At 35.8% G+C, this 23,828-nt stretch overlaps 2 protein-coding genes across 5 annotated transcripts in view; both read left to right on the forward strand.

Annotated features, from left to right (window-relative positions):
• The window catches only part of mfsd2aa (MFSD2 lysolipid transporter A, lysophospholipid a), a 62,345-nt gene extending 50,312 nt beyond the window's left edge, over nt 1-12,033 (forward strand). For 2 of the 3 annotated variants that reach the window (XM_087277851.1, XM_087277852.1), the window contains 7 exons: nt 89-210; nt 2,579-2,662; nt 2,931-3,014; nt 4,786-4,898; nt 7,650-7,793; nt 7,914-8,093; nt 10,728-12,033. In XM_087277851.1, coding sequence (XP_087133977.1) covers nt 89-210; nt 2,579-2,662; nt 2,931-3,014; nt 4,786-4,898; nt 7,650-7,793; nt 7,914-8,093; nt 10,728-10,782 — 782 coding nt within the window. In that variant the 3' untranslated portion in view covers nt 10,783-12,033. 3 annotated transcript variants of the gene reach the window in all.
• Nucleotides 12,034-12,881: 848 nt separating this feature from the next.
• On the forward strand, nt 12,882-23,278 carry si:ch211-67f13.7. Of its 2 annotated transcripts, none has more exons than XM_087278266.1 (8): nt 12,882-13,479; nt 13,574-13,692; nt 14,586-14,674; nt 18,432-18,606; nt 18,689-18,806; nt 18,904-18,989; nt 19,183-19,300; nt 22,149-22,227. In XM_087278266.1, the coding sequence occupies exons 1-7, from the start codon at nt 13,048-13,050 to the stop codon at nt 19,283-19,285; spliced, it is 1,122 nt and encodes a 373-aa protein (XP_087134392.1). In that variant the 5' UTR covers nt 12,882-13,047; the 3' UTR covers nt 19,286-19,300; nt 22,149-22,227.
• Nucleotides 23,279-23,828: the final 550 nt, after the last annotated feature.

The raw sequence follows: 23,828 nt of genomic DNA on the forward strand, positions 1-23,828 counted from the left end.
TGGTTTAACTGAAGGCTGTCTATTAACATGCAGTAAAATGTATTTTTCAATGCATTTATAGGTTTTTACCTTTTTTATTTTGTTTTAGTTCAGGGGGAATTAAAAGCACAGAAGCGAGTGTCGTTTCAGAAGGGTCTGCGGCTGGTGATGGGTCACGGGCCATATGTTAAACTGGTGCTTGCCTTCCTCTTCACTTCGCTAGCCTTCATGGTAAGAAAATAAAATCTGAGACTTAAGTAAAGATGAATATAACCAGTCGTTTCCATCATAAGATGTGAATTTTACTAAAGTGTAAAATTAGAATTTTTCCTATGGCTGGGTGCACACCTCAAGCTAATCAGGCTGATTTTGAGCTGATTTAGCCCCTTCAGAGAGCCCTAAGAGATGTTCCGGTTATCTATAGAGTCAATCTAGAGTCAAATGTACTTGCAAAATAAGTTTTTCACTTAAAAATAAAGTGAAAATAAATGAATAAATGCAAATCTCTAAAAATTGCAAAGTGAAAATTAATTTTTGAGAAGTAAATTTTTATTTTGCTAACATAAATAAAGAACTGCAAAAGGGAAAATTAAGTTTTGAGAAATAAAAATAAAATTTGCTAACAAAAAAAGAACCGCAAATAAAAATCAAGCAGTGGAAAAAAGAACTAATATTTTTGCAATTAAAAATAACTTTTAGTAAAAAAATTTTTATAGCATTGTCTTTACAAAACCCGTCCACTCAAAAAACCCGTCCGCCCGCTTGTCAAATCAGGGCCACAAGGTGAAATAAGCAGAAACGTGAAGTGCAATGTGAAAACGGCATCATCGCAAACTCTGTTTACTATATCTATCTATCTATCTATTTATCTATCTATTTATCTATCTATTTATCTATCTATCTATCTATCTATCTATCTATCTATCTATCTATCTATCTATCTATCTATCTATCTATCTATCTATCTATCTCTATCTCTATCTCTCTCTCTCTCTCTCTCTCTCTGTGTGTCTGTATGTATGTATGTATGTATGTATGTGTATATATATATATATGAATAAACCACCATTTCCTTCCTGTATGTTTAAGAGAACAACCTTGTCCTTGCAGTGTTAATAAAATTAAAGCAACCATTAAATCTTGTGGATCTTTTTGTCCTGTAGAATAAAATGATTTGCACCCCAGAGCATGCAGACGACACCGTAACAATTGCTGATGTCTGATGTTTAGAAATTTAATTGTTTTGGTGAGATCCAAAAAGTGTTAACCAAAATCTTGTTGATGCCCATTTTGAAAAGTTAAAATAGTGTTTGGGACATTTTATATGCTGCAAAACAGCTGCAAGATGACACTGTATGTCGGTAACAAAATATAAAACATAAGAGCTAAAATGTGTTGTCCAATATGTGGCCACTAAGCCCTAGGAGGTTAAAGGTCCAGTGAAATTAAAATAATGTTTTTTAGATGTTAGCATTTGTATGTTAGTTATCGGTGAACAGCGCCAGAGTGTTCGAGTCAATGGCAGCCCTTTCTGTTGAGCGCGTGACCAATCATATGGGTGTAAGAACTAGCTTGACAATGCTCAAAGCGAGCGGGATATTTGTATTTGTTTATTTGCTATAAATGCTCATGTTGTTTTGTGCATGTACTTGAATTTATTTATCTGACTGTTTGTATTAAAGGACAAAACTGTATTAAAAATAATATGTAAATCTAAATGTATACATTTTAATATAAGAATTGTTAAGCTGTGAAGTAAAATATAAAACTGTGTGTGGAAAGCATTGTTAATGCACCAAGATATCGAATTGAACTGAATCAATGGCATGATAATTATAACTGAACCGTGAGACCAATGTAGGTTCACACAGCTTTAAAACAATACATCTAAAGCTTGCAGTTAGTCACTTCCATACTTCAGTTCCAAATCTTGACCAATCAAATGCTCTCTAGTATCTGACATGGCCCGCTCCCTTCAAGATGTTTCTAGTTCACTTCTCATTTAATGCACTTGAGCTCAACCACTAAAACTGGCAGAACTACAAGAAAAAAATCTATTGGCTGCTTTTTAAAAGGGGAGGAGCTACTTTTTGTCCCGCCCTCACTTTGTTTTTTATTTGAGATTGAATAAAAGTCCATATTTCAAAGCTATTTACAGGACTTTTAATGAAACTTACTGGATGTTTGTATGGCACAATCCCCTCTTGCATGTCAAGAGTTCAACTAAATCTCAAAAATCGATCACGAAACACAGAAAAATACCAGTTGTGCTTCTTTAAATGTCTCATGCCACTTTATTTACAAACTGTTTAGCATCTGTGATAACAATGAACAAGAGGAAGCAGTTTCTGGAACTGACCACTGCTCACCTCTGTCACAGAGACCAGCAGCTTATGGGTGTTAAAACAAAGAGAGCCACAAACACAGAGAAAAGGGCAGTCTACCATGCAGGAGATACGCTTTAGAATCGCAGTCAGCATTAGGACAGGTCTGCGCTCAAAAATAACATTCAGAATGGTTTTGAGATTGAAGTTTGGCCTAAAATGAAGACGTAATTCTTCATTGACTTGATGGAGTCTCGTCTGTTTTTCTCTCTCAGCTGCTGGAAGGGAATTTTGCTGTCTTCATCAAATACACGCTGGGATTCAGAGAGGATTTTCAGAACATCTTACTGGTCATCATGGTGAGTGTTTTCACTGGCCTGAATAAGTGTTTTTGTGCACTCCTGAATTGTTTGGTTTGGTGTTGTAACAGCACTCTGTTTGGATGAGGTTAGCAGTCTCTATAGTGATGAAAGCATGTGTTTCTAGTTCAGAAGCAGCACGACTTTAAATTGAAGGATGAAAAGATGTTTTTAACTTCAGTTTGTGGGTGTCTTCCTTTAATGAGGAGTTGCATAATGTGGTAATACGGTTTTGTAGCCTTAATGTTTGACTGATTTGTCTTGCCAGGTTTCTGCTACTGTTTCTATTCCTATGTGGCAGTGGTTCCTCTGTCGGTTTGGGAAAAAGACTGCTGTTTACATCGGTATCACTGTGAGTATCTCACGTATTGACCATCTTGATGCATGAGTGGGCGCAGTCAATTTTTTGGCTCAAGACTTCCGGTCTCATTCACTTCTATTGATTTTCTAGATGTTAAAAACAGCTCGTTGTGCTGCTTGATGTTGGAAACTGACACTTCTTATTATATATATTCTACTTTTTATTTGTATTCATGAATACCCACATGATTACAAATAATATATTTATAGTCACATAACCACACATGGCCATAAAAACAGAATTTAATGGAATTTGGTAAATTTCAGATTAATTCAATTCTAGTTTATTTGTATAGGGCTTTTCACAATAAATATTGTTTATTTATTGTATATTTTTTTAAATTTGGAAAATTAAAGGTTATTAGTTGCTATAACTTTAACTGAATAACTAGTAACTAATAACAAGGGTGTAGAGTTGGCACTACCAATATCCACCAATTACTGAAATGTCCCTACCAATAATTTAATCGACTTCAAAGTAAAGTAATCCTCCATCAACTGGTAACCTGGTAACCAAGTCAAGTTCGCTACGAGTTCACTGTAATATTATTAACCAAAGCTGTGCAATTAATCAGAATTCGGTTTCAATTTTGGCCTCCATGATCATGCAAAATAATAATCAGGATCGAGCAGTTAAATTGCGTAACACGCCTCTCTAAATTTTCTTACATTCAAACCTCCTCGAAGCCTGACTGCAGTGAAATCATGTAAATTGACTTTTGCAGCATTGGACATGATTGTTATATGTATTATCAAGTGTTTATTTTATATTATTAAGTACTTTATTCGTGTTAATAAAAGGGCGAAACTGAATTTGCGCTGTTTAATGCATGTGCTCTAGTGATGTATGTCCCCACCAATGTCAAGAGTGAATCTACGCCCATGACTAATAATATATGGATGATAAATGAAAATTAAGTGCTGGACATCTAAATCAAATCACAATATAGAATAGCATCAAAGTATTAATCTGCAAAGACTACTTGTATATTGAGTCGGCATCTGTATATATGCTCTGGGTATGACTTTATGAGCACTTCAGCATTTTCCATGATAAAACTGTTGCCATATCACATATACACACTAAACCTTAAATGTCTTCTTTACTGCAACCTGTCAAAATAAAAGTTTGGTTGAACTAAAATTACTATAATCTACTATAGACCCTTATACATTTCCAGGTTTCTTCGGCAGAAGTCATTGGAGCGCAGTGAATGGGAGAGCAACGCAAATATTTTTTTATTATTTTTGCTCAAATATCAAAAGAAAAACTCCACAATATTGTTATTACGATATTCAAAAAATAATAATGGCCAAGAGTTTACTGTTCTGCCCATGGACTCTGGTTTAGAAACACCTCACATTAGCATTAACTAGGTTTTTGTAATTTGATGCAAAGATTATATATTCATAAATAATAAATATATATTATACCTTTATAAATGTACATAGGCTTCGAAAAATTCATAAATATTTAAACCTTTTGAGGATTTAAGAAGCTGATGACTTGTTAAAAGGGTTTATTGCAGAGTAGAATATGCTTCTCAAAGCAGTATATTTTTCCTAAGGTTTATGCAATATGTATTATGCAATAACATTTAATAAACAATGTTGTAAAAGTTTAATGATTTAAATTAATTAGACATGTTTGATTAGTAAAGTTTAACAGATAAATAAAAAAAATTACATTAGTGCGAGATGTGAGAGATGGTGTCAGTGATGATGACTATTTTTAATAAAATGTTTTGTGTGTGTTTTTTTAGTGGGCCGTGCCTTTCATGATCCTGGTGGTGTCTGTAAACAGTAGCCTCATTGTGTCCTACATTGTGTCCATCGCTGCTGGTGTCAGTGTGGGCGCGGCTTTCCTCCTGCCCTGGTGAGTGTTTGTCTATGACACCCATAAATGAATGATGAAGTAGCCCACCAAGCAATTTGAGTATAATAGACATCCAAACATAGACGTCAGTAATAACTGATCGTAACAGAGCAATAAATCAGCATAGAATGAAATCTGAAGGATCATGTAACAATAGCTACGTTTCCACCCAGCAATTTTATGCACATTTTGGATATGCACATAAAAAAACGGTTGATAGAAACGCCAAGATGCACTTAAATTTTAAAATGTGCATAAAAAAACATATGCGCATAATGGAGTAGCATAAACCTTTTAATCGATAAGATGTACTTAAACTAAGATGGAAACACTTTTACCAAACAAATTCCAGTTTGTGCATTAAAAAGGGTCTCATGTGATTTTGTTATAAGATATCATGTGTTGATAAAAATGTGTGTAAATGGACAAACCAGCAGGCTGAGCACATCGTAAAACATCTGAAATGTTGTTTTGGTCATTCTGAAACACCTTAACCGTTTCAGTATTAGTGTTGTTTACATTTTTACCTCCAAAATTGTCAAGAGTATCTGTGCTCCGCATCTCACGCCTTCTAACACCACCACCCATTCATTGCATGCTGGTATTGGTCTTCTGAGGCGCAATACATTTATTAAATAAGGAAAGGATGGATGCAGCTTCTTCCACTGCAGCAAATTCCGTTTTTACTGTTGATATTTGGTCCAAGTTAATCGGGAAGTGACGATTTTGTTCTCTTAGACTTGTTGGATAGAAACGCTGCTTAATTCACACGTATTTTATGTGATATTCCAGTTTTAATTTGCATTTTTGGATGGAAACATCATTAGTGAAGACTGGACCAATAATGCTGGAATATTCAGTTTTGAATCAAAAGAATTAATTGCTTTTTTATATGTTTATATATATTTTTTACACAAAGAAAACCGTTATTTAAAATGTGTAGAATTATTATATTATGGTTTTAATTGCATTTTATAACAGATAAATGCACTCTAGTTGAGCAGAAAACTACAATTCTAAAATAAGAAGCATTAAATACCAATTTGTGATTTTTCAGGCATCATTTTTAAATTTTGATCAACTTTATTTATTTACAAATTTCACACATTTTAGAATAGTATTGTACCTTTTGACATAGAGAGCAAGAGGGGGAAGTAAACAAGGATCCCAAAAAAATTTTAACAATTATTGACCCTCAGATATATTTACAGTTAGGTCCATAAATATTCGGACATCGACACAATTCTAGCATTTTTGGCTCTATAGACCAACAAAATGGATTTGACATGAAACGATCAAAATGTGCTTTAACTGCAGAAGGTCAGCTAATTTGAGGGTATTTACATCCAAATCAGGTGAACAGTGTAGGAATTATGCATATGTCTATGCGTTCCAGAATTCAGACTGTAATTGACTGCGAAGTATTTTCAACCAAGTATTAAACAGTGAAAGTTGGATTTATGATTTTTATTCTGTCCCATTACTTTTGGTCCCTTCACAAGTGGGAGGCACATATGCAAACTGTTGTAATTCCTACAGCGTTCACCTGATTTGGATGTAAATACCCTCAAATTAAAGCTGACAGTCTACAGTTAAAGCACACCTTCTAATCTGCACAGTTATGCCAGGAATCTCGGAGTAATTTTTGATCCACTTTTGCTGTTTGACGAGCATTTAAATGCAGTTGTGAAGAGCAACTTTTTCCAACTTAGATTGGTGGCAAAAGTTCAACCATTTCTTTCTAAAAAAGATCTAGAAATTGTAACCCATGCTTTAATTTCCTGTCGGTTAGACTACTGCAACTCCTTGTACGTTGGTCTACCCCAGTCAACACTCTCTCGATTGCAGTTGGTCCAGAATGCAGCCGCCAGATTAATAACAGGAACTAAGAAAAGAGATCATATCTCCCATTCTCGCCTCATTGCACTGGCTTTCTATAAAATTCAGAGTTGATTTTAAAAGCTTTGCACAATTCTGCCCTGGTTTATGTCAGCGAGTGTATTAGGCCATATACAGCTTGTAGACCATTAAGGTCCCATGATCAGTTTCTTTTGTCGATCCCTTGGTCTCGCTGCAAATCAAAAAGGGATCAAGCTTTCTGTGTTGCGGCCCCAACGATCCCATTGAACATCAGGATTTCTCTATCCTTGGATACTTTTAAATCTAACTTAAAGACATATTTTTACTCCCTTGCCTTTGAGTGACTCATACATGTGATTTCTTATCTGTATTTTAGTATTACATATATACACGTATATTTTATTTTCTTACATTTTTAATACAAGTTTGATTTTATTTTCGTAAATATTTTATTTCATTGTAAGGCACTTTGGATCAACTACAGTTGTATAAAATTGTGCTCTATAAATAAAGTTTGCATTGGTTTGCCTGGTTTGTTTAATTTCAAATCAGTTGTGTTGGTGTATTGAGCCAAAAATGCTCGAATTGTGTTGATGTCTCAATATTAAAAACACTGTATTATTAAAAATATATAAAACCTGGTCAAATGAGCTGTCACACAGTAGTGAAGAATGTAAAAAATTAACATGCAGTATGCAGGGAGTATACAGTTCCTTATATTCAAGGAGAGAAACCCAACTGCTATAAAAGTTTTGGAAGAACTCTTCAGAAAGTGTCTAATTTGTTCCAGTTTTATGAAGTGAAAAACATCATTAATCCACATGGAGTGTGTAGGTGAAGATCTGCTTTGTATCGTGAACTGACAAAGGCTTAAACTTGCATCTGTTTCAGGTCTATGCTTCCAGATGTGGTTGACGACTTCAAACTCCAGAATCCTACATCTCAAGGCCATGAGGCTATTTTCTACTCCTTCTATGTTTTCTTCACCAAGTTTGCCTCTGGAGTGTCCCTCGGCGTATCAACACTAGCATTAAGGTAACCTTCCTCTTTGTGCATTTAAAACCCCTTTCATGAGTCTGATGTTGTCAGCACATGTTATGCGATACACATTCTGGCCTTTCATATTTCCATCTGTTCTGTTTTCCCTCGGCTCAGCTTTGCAGGTTATGAGACAGGTGTTTGCGTTCAGTCTGACTCTGTGAATCTGACACTGAAGTTGTTGGTTTCGGCTGCTCCTGTGTCACTGATTGCTCTGGGCCTGCTCATCTTTATGACGTATCCCATCGATGAAGAGCGCCGGGAGTACAACAACAAACAATTACAGCTGCTCTTGCGGTAGGAAATACACTAGGGTGCCATTTACACTAGTGCATTATTGTTTTAATACACATAGAATTGAAGTCAAATTAATAGCCCTCCTGAATTATTAGCTTTATATATGTTTTTATTTCTTTATAACGGAGATTTTTTTAAACATTTCTTAACATAATAGTTTTAATAACTCATTTCTAATAACTGATTTCTTTTATATTTGCATGATGACAGTACATAATATTTTACTCGATCTATTTCAATACACTAATATTCATCATAAAGTGCAATTTAAAGGCTTAACTAGGTTAATTTGGCAAGTTAGGCAAGCTAGGGTAATTAGCATTAACATTAGGTAAGGTAACTGGCATTACCATAACCTCACCATTTTGTTGGAGTGCAGTAAGTGCATATTCTGTGCTTCTGATTGACTGTATTTAATATTCTGTCATGTTTTGTCTGGTGCAAACAGCCCAATTGCTTATCACTGCAAATCCTGTCACAGCAGGTTGTTAGGACATAGGTTTACAATGTAACCTGCTCACATAATGTTTACTCTTGTAATATTTATATTATTTACTTATTAATAACCACCTCATGTGCAGCTCCAAATCTGCGTCTCATATCAGAAGCTGTAACTGTCCACCGGAGGTCACATTTCAATCACGGATGCACACTTTGGCTGTATTTACACTGCAGATTTTGATGATCAAGTCTGATTTTGTGACTGTATCTGATTTTTTTGGATGACCGGCTTGCATCCTCTTTTAAAAGTGATTCGTATCTGATTGTCTGCATTTACACAGCACATGGCAAAGGCGCTATGATCAAGAATAAAAGAGCAGGCGCTGACTGACTGCTGATAATAAAAGAGCGCACTTTTCTCCATTCCTGTATTTAATCTGTTTGCAGGGTTTCATTTTTTAAAATTCTTTTTGACAAGCTGGTTTAGTATAGTTTCAGACAAAGTTTTCATTTGGCCATCTTCTTTTAATCTAAGCCTTGTTAAACCAGTGGGCTTAATGTAATGTCCATGGCATGATTTATGATTGTGAGAATGTAATAGTTTTATATCAGTTTATATTGGTTTCGTGGCGGATATTGCGCTCACTCGCGCACTCTCTCTTGCTCTCTCATTAACATGCTTAAATACATGTGCTACAATATAAAAGCTGTTTTAGTCCTTGTGTATGAGATTGAAGGTTTGGGACTCTGCTTAAGTCTGTTCTGAAATGAAAGCGTAAGACTTGACGTCATTCTCTATGGTTTTTAATGGTTCGCGACTTGCATTGACAGGTGAAAATCTGATTTACCTGCTTACACTGCTGACACAAGGACACAGATCTGATTCATATTGGATAGATTTCCACATATGATCAAGGCCTAAGTCTGATTTGAGTAAATCTAAATCAATGCGTTTTTTTTTTTTCCATTCTCTTCTGTTCTTTCTCTCTGCTTACACGTACACAGGCCATATCCAATCTGTGCCACATGACAAAAAAAATGGAATTGAGTCACTTGAACAGTGCAGTGTACATGCAGCCTTTGAGAACCCTGTCTGAATGAATAAAATACACGGTTTTCAAGACAACCCGGGTGCTGAATTATAATCGGCTAAACTGGCATTGGGTGGGTTAAAGCAACCAAAACAAAGAGAGACGTTCCAGCACGTAACACCCATTTTCAAAGCAGAATATCTGACTTCAGCGTTGTTTTTCAGATAAATAAGAATGTCCACTTGGCATGTTTCCTAAATATCTGCAAACATATCATGGTATTTTTATGCTTTAGAAAAGTCAAAAACTTACATACAGCACCTTTAACTGTATGTTTTGTTAAGGTGACATCTATATTCAAAACTACAGCATCTTCAAATCGTGAAAACGGAGCCTTTTAAAAATGCTGAAGACCCTGTTTTAGTTAGGAAATGCAGGTATTCGGTTTCAGTTTAAACGGACAAACACAAATTTTTGAAAATGGAAACATTACTATCCACAATCACTTTCTGACTGGGCGTCTGGAATTTTGCATATCCTTCCTTGATTCGTCAATCTCCTATCATATGATCATTATGCGACTGGTAGATGGCAATTATGCATGCCAGAAAAATATGCACAGTGAGCATGAATGGTCACGTTTCATACTTTGATGCTGCAAAGTATATGTTTTATGCCGCGGATGCCCTTCCAGCTGCAACCCATCACTGGGAAACACCCAAACACTTCCATTCACACACATGCACTACAGACAATTTAGCTTACCCAATTCACCCATAGCGCATGTCTTTTGATTGTGGGGGAAACCGGAGCACCTGGAGGAAACCCAAACAAACACTGAGAGAACATGCAAACTCCACACCGTAACGCCATCTGACTGGTAGTTCTATACTTTTTGTTTAATTGTAAAATGTATGATTTATTTAATGCAACAGTAAAACAGCTGTTCACTTTCAGACATTTTAATGATGCTTTCTTTTCCCTGAACACATTTATTTAGGAAAAATATTGTTTTGTAAAATTCTATCACATTTGTTTTGACATCGCACTGCATTTAGCTACACTAAATTCTATTTTACAGTATTGTGTTAGGTTTAATTAACTGTTAGGTTAAAAAAGCATCCTTAGTCATGGAAAATAAGAGTTGTTTCTCATCTTGCAGGAATGAAGAAGAGGAGGATGAGATGGAGGTCTTGAAGCCTGATATCACAGCATGAAAAACCAGCTTGACTGTTGTTATTCTGGCCAACAGAGGGCGCCCAAATACGTCTCAACCACTGCCATGAGGAACTCTACCAGCTCAGCTTTCCTCACACGGTCTGGTAACCAGACCAATGAAGGATGGATTTGACCCTTATATATCTGCACTACTGTTACGACAGCTGGATTTTATAAGATCATTACAACTCCAGGCATTGAGTGCTGCTTTCACTGAGTTACAGCTCTCCTTGATCAAAACAAGAAACAATGGGAGGTTCAGTTATACAGTTAACTACAACATCTGATTTGTTTTGTTTGTGTTTGTTTGAGATTATGAATGTGAGGGAAATGTTGAGTTGCAGTCATCTGAGGGCATTTTATCCTCAATGTTGTGAATGTTTTTGCACTGGGGTGAAATACTTATAATGGAACAAAAAAAATCACTTTAAAGACGAGCTGAAGGCCTTTAGCCTGAGGAAGATGACACTTTATTGTCTGTCAGTTTTTTTATTGTTCTGTATTTATTTATAGCATTATATTGACTGAGATTTTTCTAAAACCTGATCAAATGAGATTCTAGTAATTAACACCAGTAGGTTTAACAGTCACAGCTTATAGGAGCATTGGTTTACTAAATCTATGCAGCTGTGCCAAAGACTCAGTAACAATTGGAAGAGTTATAACGTTCAGTGGTGCAGTATTTTTGTTTCCAACAGGAAGTATCCATGTCTGTGTGTTTTTTTTGTGTGAGAGAAAGTGGTGACTAATAGCGTGATTGTGCACATAAAGAAGCAGTTCTGTTATATGTGAAGTCTGTGTCTTTATGAGTAAATGCCATGGCCGTTTCTCTGATAAATGTGAATTTAAAGATGGTACTGTAAGGTCTCCTTGTGTGCTCTGAAGGAATTTTGACTGTTAAGTTTTATAAACAGTTGCCTGACATGCTGTCATCAACCTGAAGTTTACATCTAATTGCTGAGATAAAATGTAAGAAATGTATATAAATAGAGATCTGGAAGCTGCCTTTTGCCTCAGCAGATGGACGTGGATGCTGGGTTTACTGAGAGAATGTTTCGTCAAAAATCATAAACACCACCAAAATACTTCACAGCTACAAAATGTACAATGTGTGTATATGACCTTTATAGACATGCTGACCTTGTTGTGTATTTATATTGTGCTTATTAAATATATATATATATATATATGTATGTATGTTTATTGTAAATACTGACAGAACTTTAAAAAAAAAAAACTTCTTTATGTAATTGGACTGTGTTCTGTTTTAATTTCATGCACAAACACAAAGCGTGAAGAATCACTGGTTCATTGACTGGTGCCTTTCATGTGCACCTTTTGATTTGATTTTATTTAAACATAATTATAATAAACCGTGTAAGTCCAGTAAGCCGTGCATCTTTAACCAACAAAATAATTTCCTCATTTATCAAAAGAGACTGCATTATATTTCAAGGTAGTCACACTAAATATTCATGTTAAAGCTGCTGGGATGTACTTTACGTGGTGGATGAACAATATGATTAAGTAACATAATCATCAATATACCTAATATAGTTTCACAATTTCGTTACAGAAATTAACATAAATACATAATATGACAAACATTCACTAGTAAACACATAAACAGTAATAATCTGAAAATGTTTAAATGCTGTCCTCTTTAAAATGTAAATGTTCAATAATTATAGAAATGTTATAAAGCTTTGGTGTATGTGACGCAGTAGTTTATTCGTAACTGTAAGGAGTAGTTTTAGGGTTGGGGTAGGTGACTGCCAATCTACAGAGGGGTCCTGCCGAGTTTAGCATTAATTGGTTCGGTTCGGTGTCCAACCTTGTCAGATTGTCCTACCTCCCATTCAAAAAGTAGATAACACATTTTGACAACGCAATGTGCTACCCATCAGATTTAGCTACCAAGTGTAAATTTTAATGTGGAGCAGTCTGATATGAAGCTACTCCTTACCTCAGAACCATTCAAATACAGTGTTGCTAGCATAATCTGATGGGTAGGGTAAAATATCAGTTAGTAGTTGGTTTGGATGTGTGTGGGGGTTCTGCATATTTTCTTTTAGCTTTGTAGCGCCATCTGCTGTCCAGCGGAAATTACAAATAATCACCTGTTCATCAACCGAACCTCTTTCAAAAGACTTTCTAGTTGTGAAGCTTTCACCTGTAGCATAAACTATACATAAAATATACGTAAAGCTTAAAAAAGTTGTAAAGCACAAGAAAAATAATTTACAGATACACAGGTCATTGATATGAACCGCATTACTCGCGCACTTCTAGGTTCGATTCTTGTCATTTTCTCCAGCCCAACACTGAACAGCGGCTCATCTGGGTTAGATGAGAGAGTCGGTCGCCCACAAACTCGACCTGTCTCCGGGAAACTTCTAGTGCGGGATTCGTTCACAAACAGGAGGCAGGTGCCTGTCCTGCGGATCCGTGGCAGACAACCTGCTGTGGTCCTACCTGGAGAGGATTACCTGCCCAAATTCAACCTGCTTTCAGACGTATCTGTGTCTTGCTCGAGCACCGGTTTTGAGTTAAGGGTTAAGAAACGTTTCTACGGTTTCTCGGCCGTGTCGGAGGAGCTGACTCTCGGAGAAACCTGTAGAAGTAACGGCGTGCTCGAGCCGAACAGCGAGCTGCTCTTCACCTACGCGCTCACCGACTGCCAAGGAGAAAAACAGGTGACCGTCATTTGGAAAGAATTTAATAATGTTTTTTTGTTTTATTTTTTTCAGCTCTAAATCAATCGTAATTATGTTAATCTCCATTTGTCAGGTATTTCCCGATTATGTGGTTTATAAGTATGTGCTTCGTTATTTGCCCCGGGCCCGACCAGACCGAAACACTCGTCATCGTCTGAGTGTCAAAGTGGGGGTGGAATGCCGATACACCAGGTAAACAAACCATGAAACAAACACGTTTTAATTGTAGGTTTTGGATTTTAGAGTTGTTATCTAAAAATACCTTGGCTTAACGTACGAAACATGAAATGTTTAGTTAGTTCTGCCAACAACCACAAAATTAACATACACGTGAAAGGTAACATTCACGTTGAATAAAGTTGCATGAATGATAAAGCGAACATTTGTTTTGACTGAGGTTACATATTAATAATAACTATGCTAAGGTTAATAAAGAGAGAAGGGTAATAAATAAAAATGTATTTCTTAGGTCTTCTGATCATAAAACATTGTGTTGTCTAAAAACTAATACATGTAACGTTAGCCTACTGTGTTTAAAATACATTAAACATGGCACCGTAGCCCTATTTGTGAATTGTATCCAAAAATGCTCTAAATGATAGTTTTATGTCATTCAATGATCGTGTTATGTGTTAAACTACCGATTACATTTTTTTTAGATGTGAATAAAAATATTGCCATGTAGATCTTTTTTTGGCATACAGGTGGCATCTTTTCAGATTGCCTACATTCATTTTAGACAGCTCAATATCAAGAGAAAGAAGTATTTGATCGAATTAACCTGATTGCATTTACAACAAATAAATAATTTGTTATTGTGACCAGTTGCCTTTTTCTGAATGAATTCTCTATTTTTAAAATTTATTTTAAAGATGTTATTGACAAATATAATAATTCTAATAAAGATTTTTTTTAACTCAAACCCAAGTCTATTATAGGAAACCCAGAGAAACAGAATTTTTAACGGCCTTTTTTGTTGTTTTGTTTTATGGCTGTAATTGTTTTTCTTCGTTTGCTTGTTCAATTCTTCAGTTCAGTTCAGAGGACAAACGCTGTACAAACACTATCTGTGTGTTGCTCTTTAGAGATGTTTTGAAGCCAACATGGCAGACACCATTGCGGAAAATCATCAGGGGGAGATCTGGTGACGACTTCTCCATTCAGCTGATGGATGGTAAGACATGTGGACAGATCACACGGCAAGAGTGCGCACAGTTATTTTATTCAATAACAAAAGCAATACAATGTAAGAGGGAACACATCAACAGACTTGTATAATATTTTTTACTAGTCTGCATGACTCTATATACAGTCTTTTTTTTCTCTGAAGAGATTTTTTTTGACAGTTTCTCTATTATAGAACTCAAGTAATAACAGGAAAAAGTTAAAATACATCCAAAAACATCTCAATAAAATCTAATTTAAGTAAGCAAAATGAATAAGCACATTTCTTGCTGTTTTCAACTTTTGATTGTTCCTACTCATCACATGTTTTAAAGTTTGACTGCTTTTCTGCTTTTCATTCTCATCTGATCTCTGGAGTCAACAAGTCATGGTCTCCCACAGGATCACCACTTTTTCCTGATCGTTCTCTTTATCTTTCAGTACACCAGCAGTTTTTAACATTTTAGACCAGCAAGTGTGTCATCAACACAAATGCCATGTTTAAAGTCACTTAAATCACCTTTCTTATCCATTCTGCTGCTCAGTTTGAACATGTCTACTGTAGGGATAGTTTACAGATTGACCCAAAGAATGACCAGTCTGGTAGATGAAGAAGAGCCGGAGTCAGAGATTTAAATAAATAAATCAAGTTTACTGAAGATAGTTTGCAGTTACATCAGCAGAAGCCAGCTTCAACACTCGCAATGAGTTCCGAGGCCGCTCTACCCACAATCACCAATCAATAACAATTATACTCTCACATAACGTCATTAACTGCGTCATACATATAGGTGTTCTAACCTGATTGGTTAAAACACAGATAGACTAGGAAAATTTCCACATGGGGTTTGTGCGTACAGTTCTAAACAATATCTTAAGCATAAATGTCAGACATCCCTTACACTGATTAGAGCTGACTCCAGACCTGTGAAACGGATCAACAATCAAATAGAACACACACACTTAAAGTATAATCTGTTTCTTATCCAAGGCTGTGTGTACTCTCAGCCGTCTTTATCAAAACTGGTTAAAAACCGGTAGAATCTACATTCAGGCAGTTATATTCATACTACACCAAGTCTATCTTGAATAAAAAGTAGAATCACTTTAAAAGAATTAACCATAAAAATAGAAAAATCACTTTAGACATTTTAGACAGTATTAACTTGTCGAAATAACAATAGAAACAGTTGCTTCCTGTCCTCAGTCCTCAGTTCCACTCAAGGTCTCTGTGACCTCTGACCTAGTTTGGTGGCTTCTGAAAATAGTTATAAAGAGACAGGCAAATCCACTGAACATTCTTGTATTAAGCAATGTGTTAACTTATTCATTAATTCAAATCAATTCACAGTTAAATACTGAGAAACAGGATGATGAAAAGGAAAAACGCTGGTCCATGATGAGATGGACTGGAAAGCAGAAATCCGAATCTTTCACTACAATCCTAAATGCATTGAGCTGCTGCCATGGGATTGGCTGATTTGATGTATTTGAATCCCATAGATTTGTATACACAATTGAAGGTGTGCTCAACTATATTCATATTTTGTAGGGAAAATTCTTAGCTCTCCTGAAAATTTCTTCCAATATTTCCCAACTGGCTTTTAATTGAGAGAAGAGTTTTTTTTTCCCACCACACTTATTGTTAAGTTGATGCTATATGTTATAAATATGATGCTACATAACATTTTATTTTGCTAGATACTAGTATTCAGCGTAAAGTGCAAATTAAAGGCTTGACTAATTAGGTTACCTACAAGTTAGGTTAATTAGGCAAGTCATTAGACAACAGCGATTTGTTCTGTAACCAGTTAAAACATATTATAATTACTCACAGTAAGTGGATTAATAATATTGATCTTTACATTTTTTTAAAGAAAATGTTGTGAGATTTAACTGAAGTCTTTTATAGCCAAACTTAAAGAAATGAGACTTTCTCCAAAAGAAAAAAATGATTAGGAAGTAATGTGAAAATGTCCTTGCTATGTTAAGCATTACTTCAGAAATATTTGATTGAATTACAATTTCACAGGAGGGGATACTTTTGCCTTTTGCAAGTCTTGTCGTTGATCCCAGTTGTTAGAGCAACAAATAACAACTTGACTTCTAGTCGATCATTTGGAAAAGTTCGGATTAATGCATTTTTTAACTGCACCCCAATCATCACAAGTGCTGTAGAAGATCAACTGGAACCCGCATGGACCCAAGATTGTCACAGAAATCAGTCAAGTTTGATGGGGGATTACATTCAGTATAGGGATGTGTGAGAGATCTGCACATTAACAGCCTGAGGTATCAAGACATTTGTGCTGCCCATTACATACAAACCATAGGAGAGGGCAAATTCATCAGCAGGATCATGCTCCTTCTCATACTTCTGCCTCCACATTAAAATTTCCTGAAAGCAAAGAAGGTGAAGGTGCTCCAAGATTGTTCGGTCCAGGCACCAGATAGGAACATTATTAAGCATGTCTGGGGTAAGATGAAGGAGGCATTGAAGATGATCCAAAGAATCTTGATGAACTCTGGGAGTCCTGCAAAAACTCAAATCAAGTTGTTATTTGTTCCTAAAACTTGGATAGGCGACAAGACTTTTGTCAGGTGTACAGTTTAAGTCAGAATTATTAGCCCCCCTATATATTTTTTGTCCCCAATTTCTGTTTAATGGAAACATTTACTTAATACATATCTAAACATAATAGTTTTTCTAAAAACTCATTTTTTTAATCTGTGCCATGATGACAGTACATCATATTTCACTAGATATTCTTAAGCTAGTATTCAGCTCAAAGTGACATTTAACGGCTTAACTAGGGTATTAGTGTTAACTAGTGTGCTAGATGCATGCCTTTTAATACCCTAATTAAATAAAGAAATCAGAATTCTCTCTTGACTATATTTCTTAGCTAGAGTTTTGTTTAGGGCTATCTTTTGTAATGTTGTGCAAGGAATAAGATTCATACCTTACCACACAAGGTGTCTTGATGGGTTCTGCAAATGAAGCCAATGTGCACTCTAGTGAAGAAAATTAATAAAATACACTTTTATTAATAAACTAAATCCAGTGAAGAAAAAATACATCACAACAACTACAAGAACAAAACAAGTCTTTTACTTTATTCTTCGCTGAGAATTGTGGACTGTTACTGTTAACAAAACGATTACCTGGAATGTATCCTCTTTTGGCGCCAACAGATGGCTGACCCACTTCAGTACACCATTTCGGAACTCTGTCGGAGGTGCCTCTCTTGTCTCTTATGCTTAAATAAACAGGGGGGCTAATAATTTTCACTTTAACTGTATATATTGCACTCAAATGAATACTTCACCCCAAAATGAAAAAAATATTTCCTATTTACTCTCTCTGTATATGGTTACAAACACTAATGAAAGTATTTTGTAGACAGCTGAAAACCTGTAACCATCTTAGTCCATATAGAAAAAAAACAAATACTATGGAAGTTAAAGGTTTGGAACAAGTAAAGAGTGAGTAACTGATGAGGGAATGTTAAGTTTAAGGTGAACTATCCCTTAATGGTATTGCAACAAATGACATCAAGCATTACAAGTCAGGGATGGAATGCAGGATGATGATGTAATGCACTGTAAGTGCAAAACTGATTCACATTTATTGATTTGCTTAGCTGTATATGGTGATATTTAGATTATGGGCTATAAAAAAAACATTAAACAACTACTGTAAATACAGTATTGACCATAGATACAGTTTGACCTGTATCTCCATATTGTGTGTTTGTGTATTGTAGACTCCTGGTCATCTCCAGTCAGGTCTGCTGTGTTCATGTTGGGCCAGAAGGTGAATGTTCAACTCTCCACCCGACATCATTACACAGGCGTCAAACTGTTTATCAACAACTGTTATGCGGCCACAGTCAACACTATGAGTCAGACAAACAAATACAACATCATAGACAACTACGGGTGAGTGCAGCAAAACGCTATCTTCAGTGGGCAATTTATCACACACCCAGTCTTACACACACACACACACACACGCATCCAGGTGTTTGCGTGAAAGCCGGATAAGTCCAGGTGCAGCAAGATACCACTTTTCCAGGGAAGACAATGTCGTTCTGTTCTCCTTTGGTGCTTTTCAGTTCATTGAGTCACCAGATGCTCAGGTGTGTCTATACATTTCTTTGACTTTTTAAAAATTTTACTTTGAAGACCATACAATAGTTTATTGTGCACTCTTTTTCATAACATATCTTTTGTTAGGTCTCGCTGCATTGTGAGCTGTCTGTTTCCGCCGGAGGTCCTAATTCAATGCTGAAGTCCTGTTTTTACAGCCATGAGAACGCAAGGTTAACAAAATTCCTGTGCACCAGTATTGTAGAGATCACGAATGGCTCTTTTCTGTGTGATGAGATTGCTCTTTTACACCTACCATTAAAAGTCTAAGCTTATATACTATAAGTCTTGTTTTCCATTATAAATGTTCACCTCAGATGTTCTTCTCTTACCATATTTTTCTTTTCTGCCACTCTCGATTTCTAGATGGATCTCTTTGTTTGGTCCAGATTCTGTCTGTGATTGCTGCGAGTCAGTCTGTAATCAGACCAAAACCAAACGAATAACATATGAAGGTAAGCCAATATAACCTGTAGTCACATCTGTGAAACTTGACTGAAAGCCCATGTTACTTTGAGGCATCGGCTTCAAGTGTCAAAATAAGGAAATAAAATGCACAGAAGAAACTTCCCACAGTATTTATTGTGCTTTTGTTTTTTAAGTCCATTTAGTTTTAGTTTTTATTTCTGTTTAAGTTATTTTGTTGTATGATGATTATTATATTTTCAAATATTCTATGGAGCTTTTGTTTTTTGTTTTATTTACTTGTCATTTATATTTTGTTTAGATTTTTTTTGCATTATGATTTCAATTTTTGTAATTTTATTTACTGTTTATATATTTTTAATGCTTAATATTTTACTTAATATTTTACATTTAATTTAACTGTCCGTTTCTTTCACTTAATATAGTATGAATTACTATATTAACAGCAACCTAGTTTTTCCACGTGGTCTTTCATCCAGGGCCAGACTAGGCTCAGCCTTGCTTAGCTTCAGTGAGTAACCAGTCTTGGGCTGCAGGATGATATGGCTGTGGCTAATATCACTCTGCTATTATAATAATAATAGTACTACTACTAATAATATTAATGAATATTTAATGTATAGACATTTAATAAAATGTAGTAGTAGCAGTAGTAGTAGTAGTAGTAGTAGTAATAATAATAATAATAATAATAATATCTTTTACAAATCCTAATTTTTAAGTTTTAATTAATGCTGATTTGGACTGACAATGTGGTTAGTGCACAAACATTGAAATTGCAATATCTTTTATAATAGCATCTATTTTTGTGTTTATAATTGTCTGACATGTTTTGTTTCCTTGAATTATGCTATTTTGATTAAAAAAAAGATAAAAAAAAAATCAGCACTTACTTTATGTGTTTGTTGGCACAAGGCTGTAGTTTTAAATGTGGATTGTTTTGAAGGATGCTGTTTGTTTTTGAGGTTTTGGGTTAGATTGATAAAGTGCACTGGAAATGACAACTCAGTATGACCTGCACAAAAATGACCATTCTCCTCTGATTTCTGGCATCAGCAAGGCATTTGTGCCCACAGAACCGCCGCTCACTGGATATTTTCTCTTTTTCTGACCATTCTCTGAAAACCCTAGAGATGGTTGTGTGTGAAAATCCCAGGAGATCAGCAGTTTCTGAAATACTCAGACCAGCCCGTCTGCCACCAATAACCATGCCAAGTTCAAAGTCACTTAAATCACTTTTCTTCCCCATTCTGATGCTCGGTTTGAACTGCAGCAGATCGTCTCGACCATGTCTACATGCTTAAATGCATTGAGCTGCTGCCATGGGATTGGCTGATTAGAAATTTGCATTAATGAGCAGTTAGAATAGTGTACCAATTAAAGTGGCCAGTGAGTGTATTTCATAGTGAAAATAATTTTATCGTGTTTTATTGTTTTTATATCATAATAAAATTAGAGAACAGCAGTGTCATGTAGCTTTATAAAAGTCCTGCTGTATAATACGTCCCACTCACCATGAGCCTTCCTGTTTTTTAACTTTCACTGAATTCTTTACACACTTTGGGTTCAGTCTTTCCTCAGTTTGACAATGAACAACATTTGCCCTCTGACTCAAACAAATTGAACTTGCTTATATCGCAGTAACCTGTGAACTAATTTACTAACCACACAGCATGTTCCTCAGTAAAGGTCAGGTGTGAGTCTTTCTGCTGGTGAGAAGTTTAGTGACTGCAGGGCATTCAGTTCAAATTCTCTTTATTATTGAGATATTAAGACACTGCATGTCGAAAAAGACATATTTAATCAGATCTTCTTTGCCCGTTTTAGCACTGATCTGCTGATCAGATCCAGTTGCTGTGATGAACTGACTGACCAGTGAGATTCTCTGTTTTATAATGTAGGGATGGTTTACAGTTTAACCCAAAGAATGACCAGTCTGGTAGATGAAGAAGAGCCGGAGTCAGAGATTTAAATAAATAAATCAAGTTTACTGAAGATAGTTTGCAGTTTCATCAGCAGAAGCCAGCTTCAACACTCGCAATGAGTTCCGAGGCCGCTCTGCCCACAATCACCAATCAATAACAATTATACTCTCACATAACGTCATTAACTGCGTCATACATATAGGTTATATTCTAACCTGATTGGTTAAAACACAGATAGACTAGGAACATTTCCACGTGGGGTTCGTGCGTACAGTTCTAAACATTACCTTAAGCATAAACGTCAGACATCCCTTACACTGATTAGAGCTGACTCCAGACCTGTGAAACGGATCAAAAAACAAATAGAACACACACACATAAAGTATAATCTGTTTCTTATCCAAGGCTGAGTGTACTCTCAGCCGTCTTTATCAAAACTGGTTAAAAACTGGTAGAATCTACATTCAGGCAGTTATATTCTTACTACACCAAGTCTATCTTGAATAAAAAGTAGAATCACTTTAAAAGAATTAACCGTAAAAATAGCAAAATCACTTTAGACATTTTTGACAGTATTAACTCATATAAATAACAATAGAAACAGTTGCTTCCTGTCCTCAGTTCCCCTCAAGGTCTCCGTGACCTCTGACCTAATTTGGTGGCTTCTGAAAATAGTTATAAAGAGACAGGCAAATGCACTGAACATTCTTATATTAAGCAATGTGTTAACTTATTCATTAATTAAAATCAATTCACAGTTAAATCCTGAGAAACAGGATGATGAAAAGGAAAAACGCTGGTCCATGAAGAGACGGATTGGAAAGCAGAAGTCCGAATCCTTCAATACTTTTCTCTGCATTTTGTTTTCACAACTAGCCTTTTTTGGGTAATTAAATGAGTTTGCGACATTGTAAAGATGCAATATTGTAGAACGCAAAGATTTGGAACAACCAACTTCTTTTGATTATATTACTAGAAGAGTCAGTCAGAGGGTTTCAGTCACTTTAGAAAGGTCACCCTCTTGGAAACCTGTAGGCTCCTGGAAAATTGAGTTAACTGGGTAAATATTGCTTTTTAAAATATTTAATGTATGCTTTTATATACAGTAACTCAGAATATACTTGTATATACATATTGTATACTTTGATGTTACTCAAAGATGATCGAAAAAAGTCTTGACCTTTCCTTTGTGTGTGTGTGTGTGTGTGTGTGTGTGTGTGTGTGTGTGTGTGTGTGTGTGTGTGTGTGTGTGTGTGTGTGTGTGTGTGTGTTTGTTTGTTTGTGTGCATCAGGATCCGTAAGTAGTGATGAAGTGCTCTTCTCTGACCCTGTAACGCCTCCATCATCTTTGAACTCTACTCTGATAACTCCTAGAAATGAAGATGTGATCTGGTTTAAAGCCAGTCTGGCCAAAGAGCCCCAGACGTCCCACACACATGAAGATTTTGTTGCCACTGTTACACTCATATCCTCAGAGGAGGACAATGAAGAGCCTCAACACAAGTCTCAAGATAAAGTGACGCTTGTGGAGGAGGATGAGGAGAAACATGGGGATGTGGAAATTTTGATGTCAATCAGTGAGAGCTTTGAGGGATCGAAAAAAACAGATTTAGACCTCACTGAGGAGTTTGAGGGCTCATCTCTGGGATGGCCTGAAGAAAGAAACATGCAGGATGTGATTCAGCATCCGAGTTTTTGGCCCAAAAAAGCTCAGATGGATGAAAAAGCCTTTCAGGAGCACAGAGGTCTCATAAAGATGCCCAGTATGGTCACTGAAATTATGGGGGAAAGTTTGCAAATAGATGAGTCAGCATTGGGTGATGAGGTATTGCCGGCTTATTCCTCAAAAGAAAAGAACGAGGAAGATGAAAAAATGAAGGAAGGATTTGGTTTCCTATTAGCGGCTGTATCTGATGAGCTGGTGGAGCAGGGTGTTGTGAAGAAACTAGACTTTACACATGATTATTATTTTTCAGATGGAGTTTGAATGAAAACATTTCATTTTTTTGTTGAATCAAAGAACCAGGCTATGTTGAACAACATTATATTTGTGTTTTTTATATATATAATTTTTTTTTTTTTTTGTGAAAAATTAAATGAAATAATCTGTTTATTGTGGTCGTGACTTAACATTCATCTTATGTGACATTATCCTGAGTTTTAGCAAGTTTGGTCATGCTATCTGTACAGTGGCCTTGTATGCATAGCTGTGCTCACAAGCCTCGTCATGTCATGCCACTCCTTTGATTTCCATTGTCACCAAAGCAGTTGCAAGTATGAAATACCCATTATGTTTTACACCCATGACGACATTGTGTGAGTGAAAGAGAGAGAGAGAGAGAGAGTGAGAGTGAGAGTGAGAGTGTGATTAATCTCTATAAGGTTGAAATGGTTACAAATGTAAATGCAAGTATTGTCTACTGACGTTCTTCCTGGAACACTTGCATAGTATTTTTAGTTTGATTGAGCAGATAAAAAGCAAAGAAGGGGGAATCCGTGAAGTAATATTAAGCACAGTGATGCGATATTATACATAATATATATTTTATTCCTGCATCACAGTGGGTTTATGTGTAAACATGTCACTTGATAAAGAGGGAAAGGCAAACAATTGAAATATTAAACAACACACAGTAGTCCCACAGTCAACCTTAAATACTA

The sequence above is a fragment of the Danio rerio genome, chromosome 13 (assembly GCF_052040795.2).
Source record: "Danio rerio strain M-AB ecotype USA chromosome 13, GRCz13ab, whole genome shotgun sequence".
Taxonomy (NCBI): Eukaryota; Metazoa; Chordata; class Actinopteri; order Cypriniformes; family Danionidae; genus Danio; species Danio rerio.

Bases quoted from the DNA above. Each gene is read 5' to 3' on its own strand.
- si:ch211-67f13.7 (XM_087278266.1), top strand. From the start codon at position 13,048: ATGAACCGCATTACTCGCGCACTTCTAGGTTCGATTCTTGTCATTTTC. The intron at 13,480-13,573 runs GTGACCGTCATT...TCCATTTGTCAG, and splicing joins ACTGCCAAGGAGAAAAACAG to GTATTTCCCGATTATGTGGT. The intron at 18,807-18,903 runs GTGTGTCTATAC...ATCTTTTGTTAG, and splicing joins TTGAGTCACCAGATGCTCAG to GTCTCGCTGCATTGTGAGCT.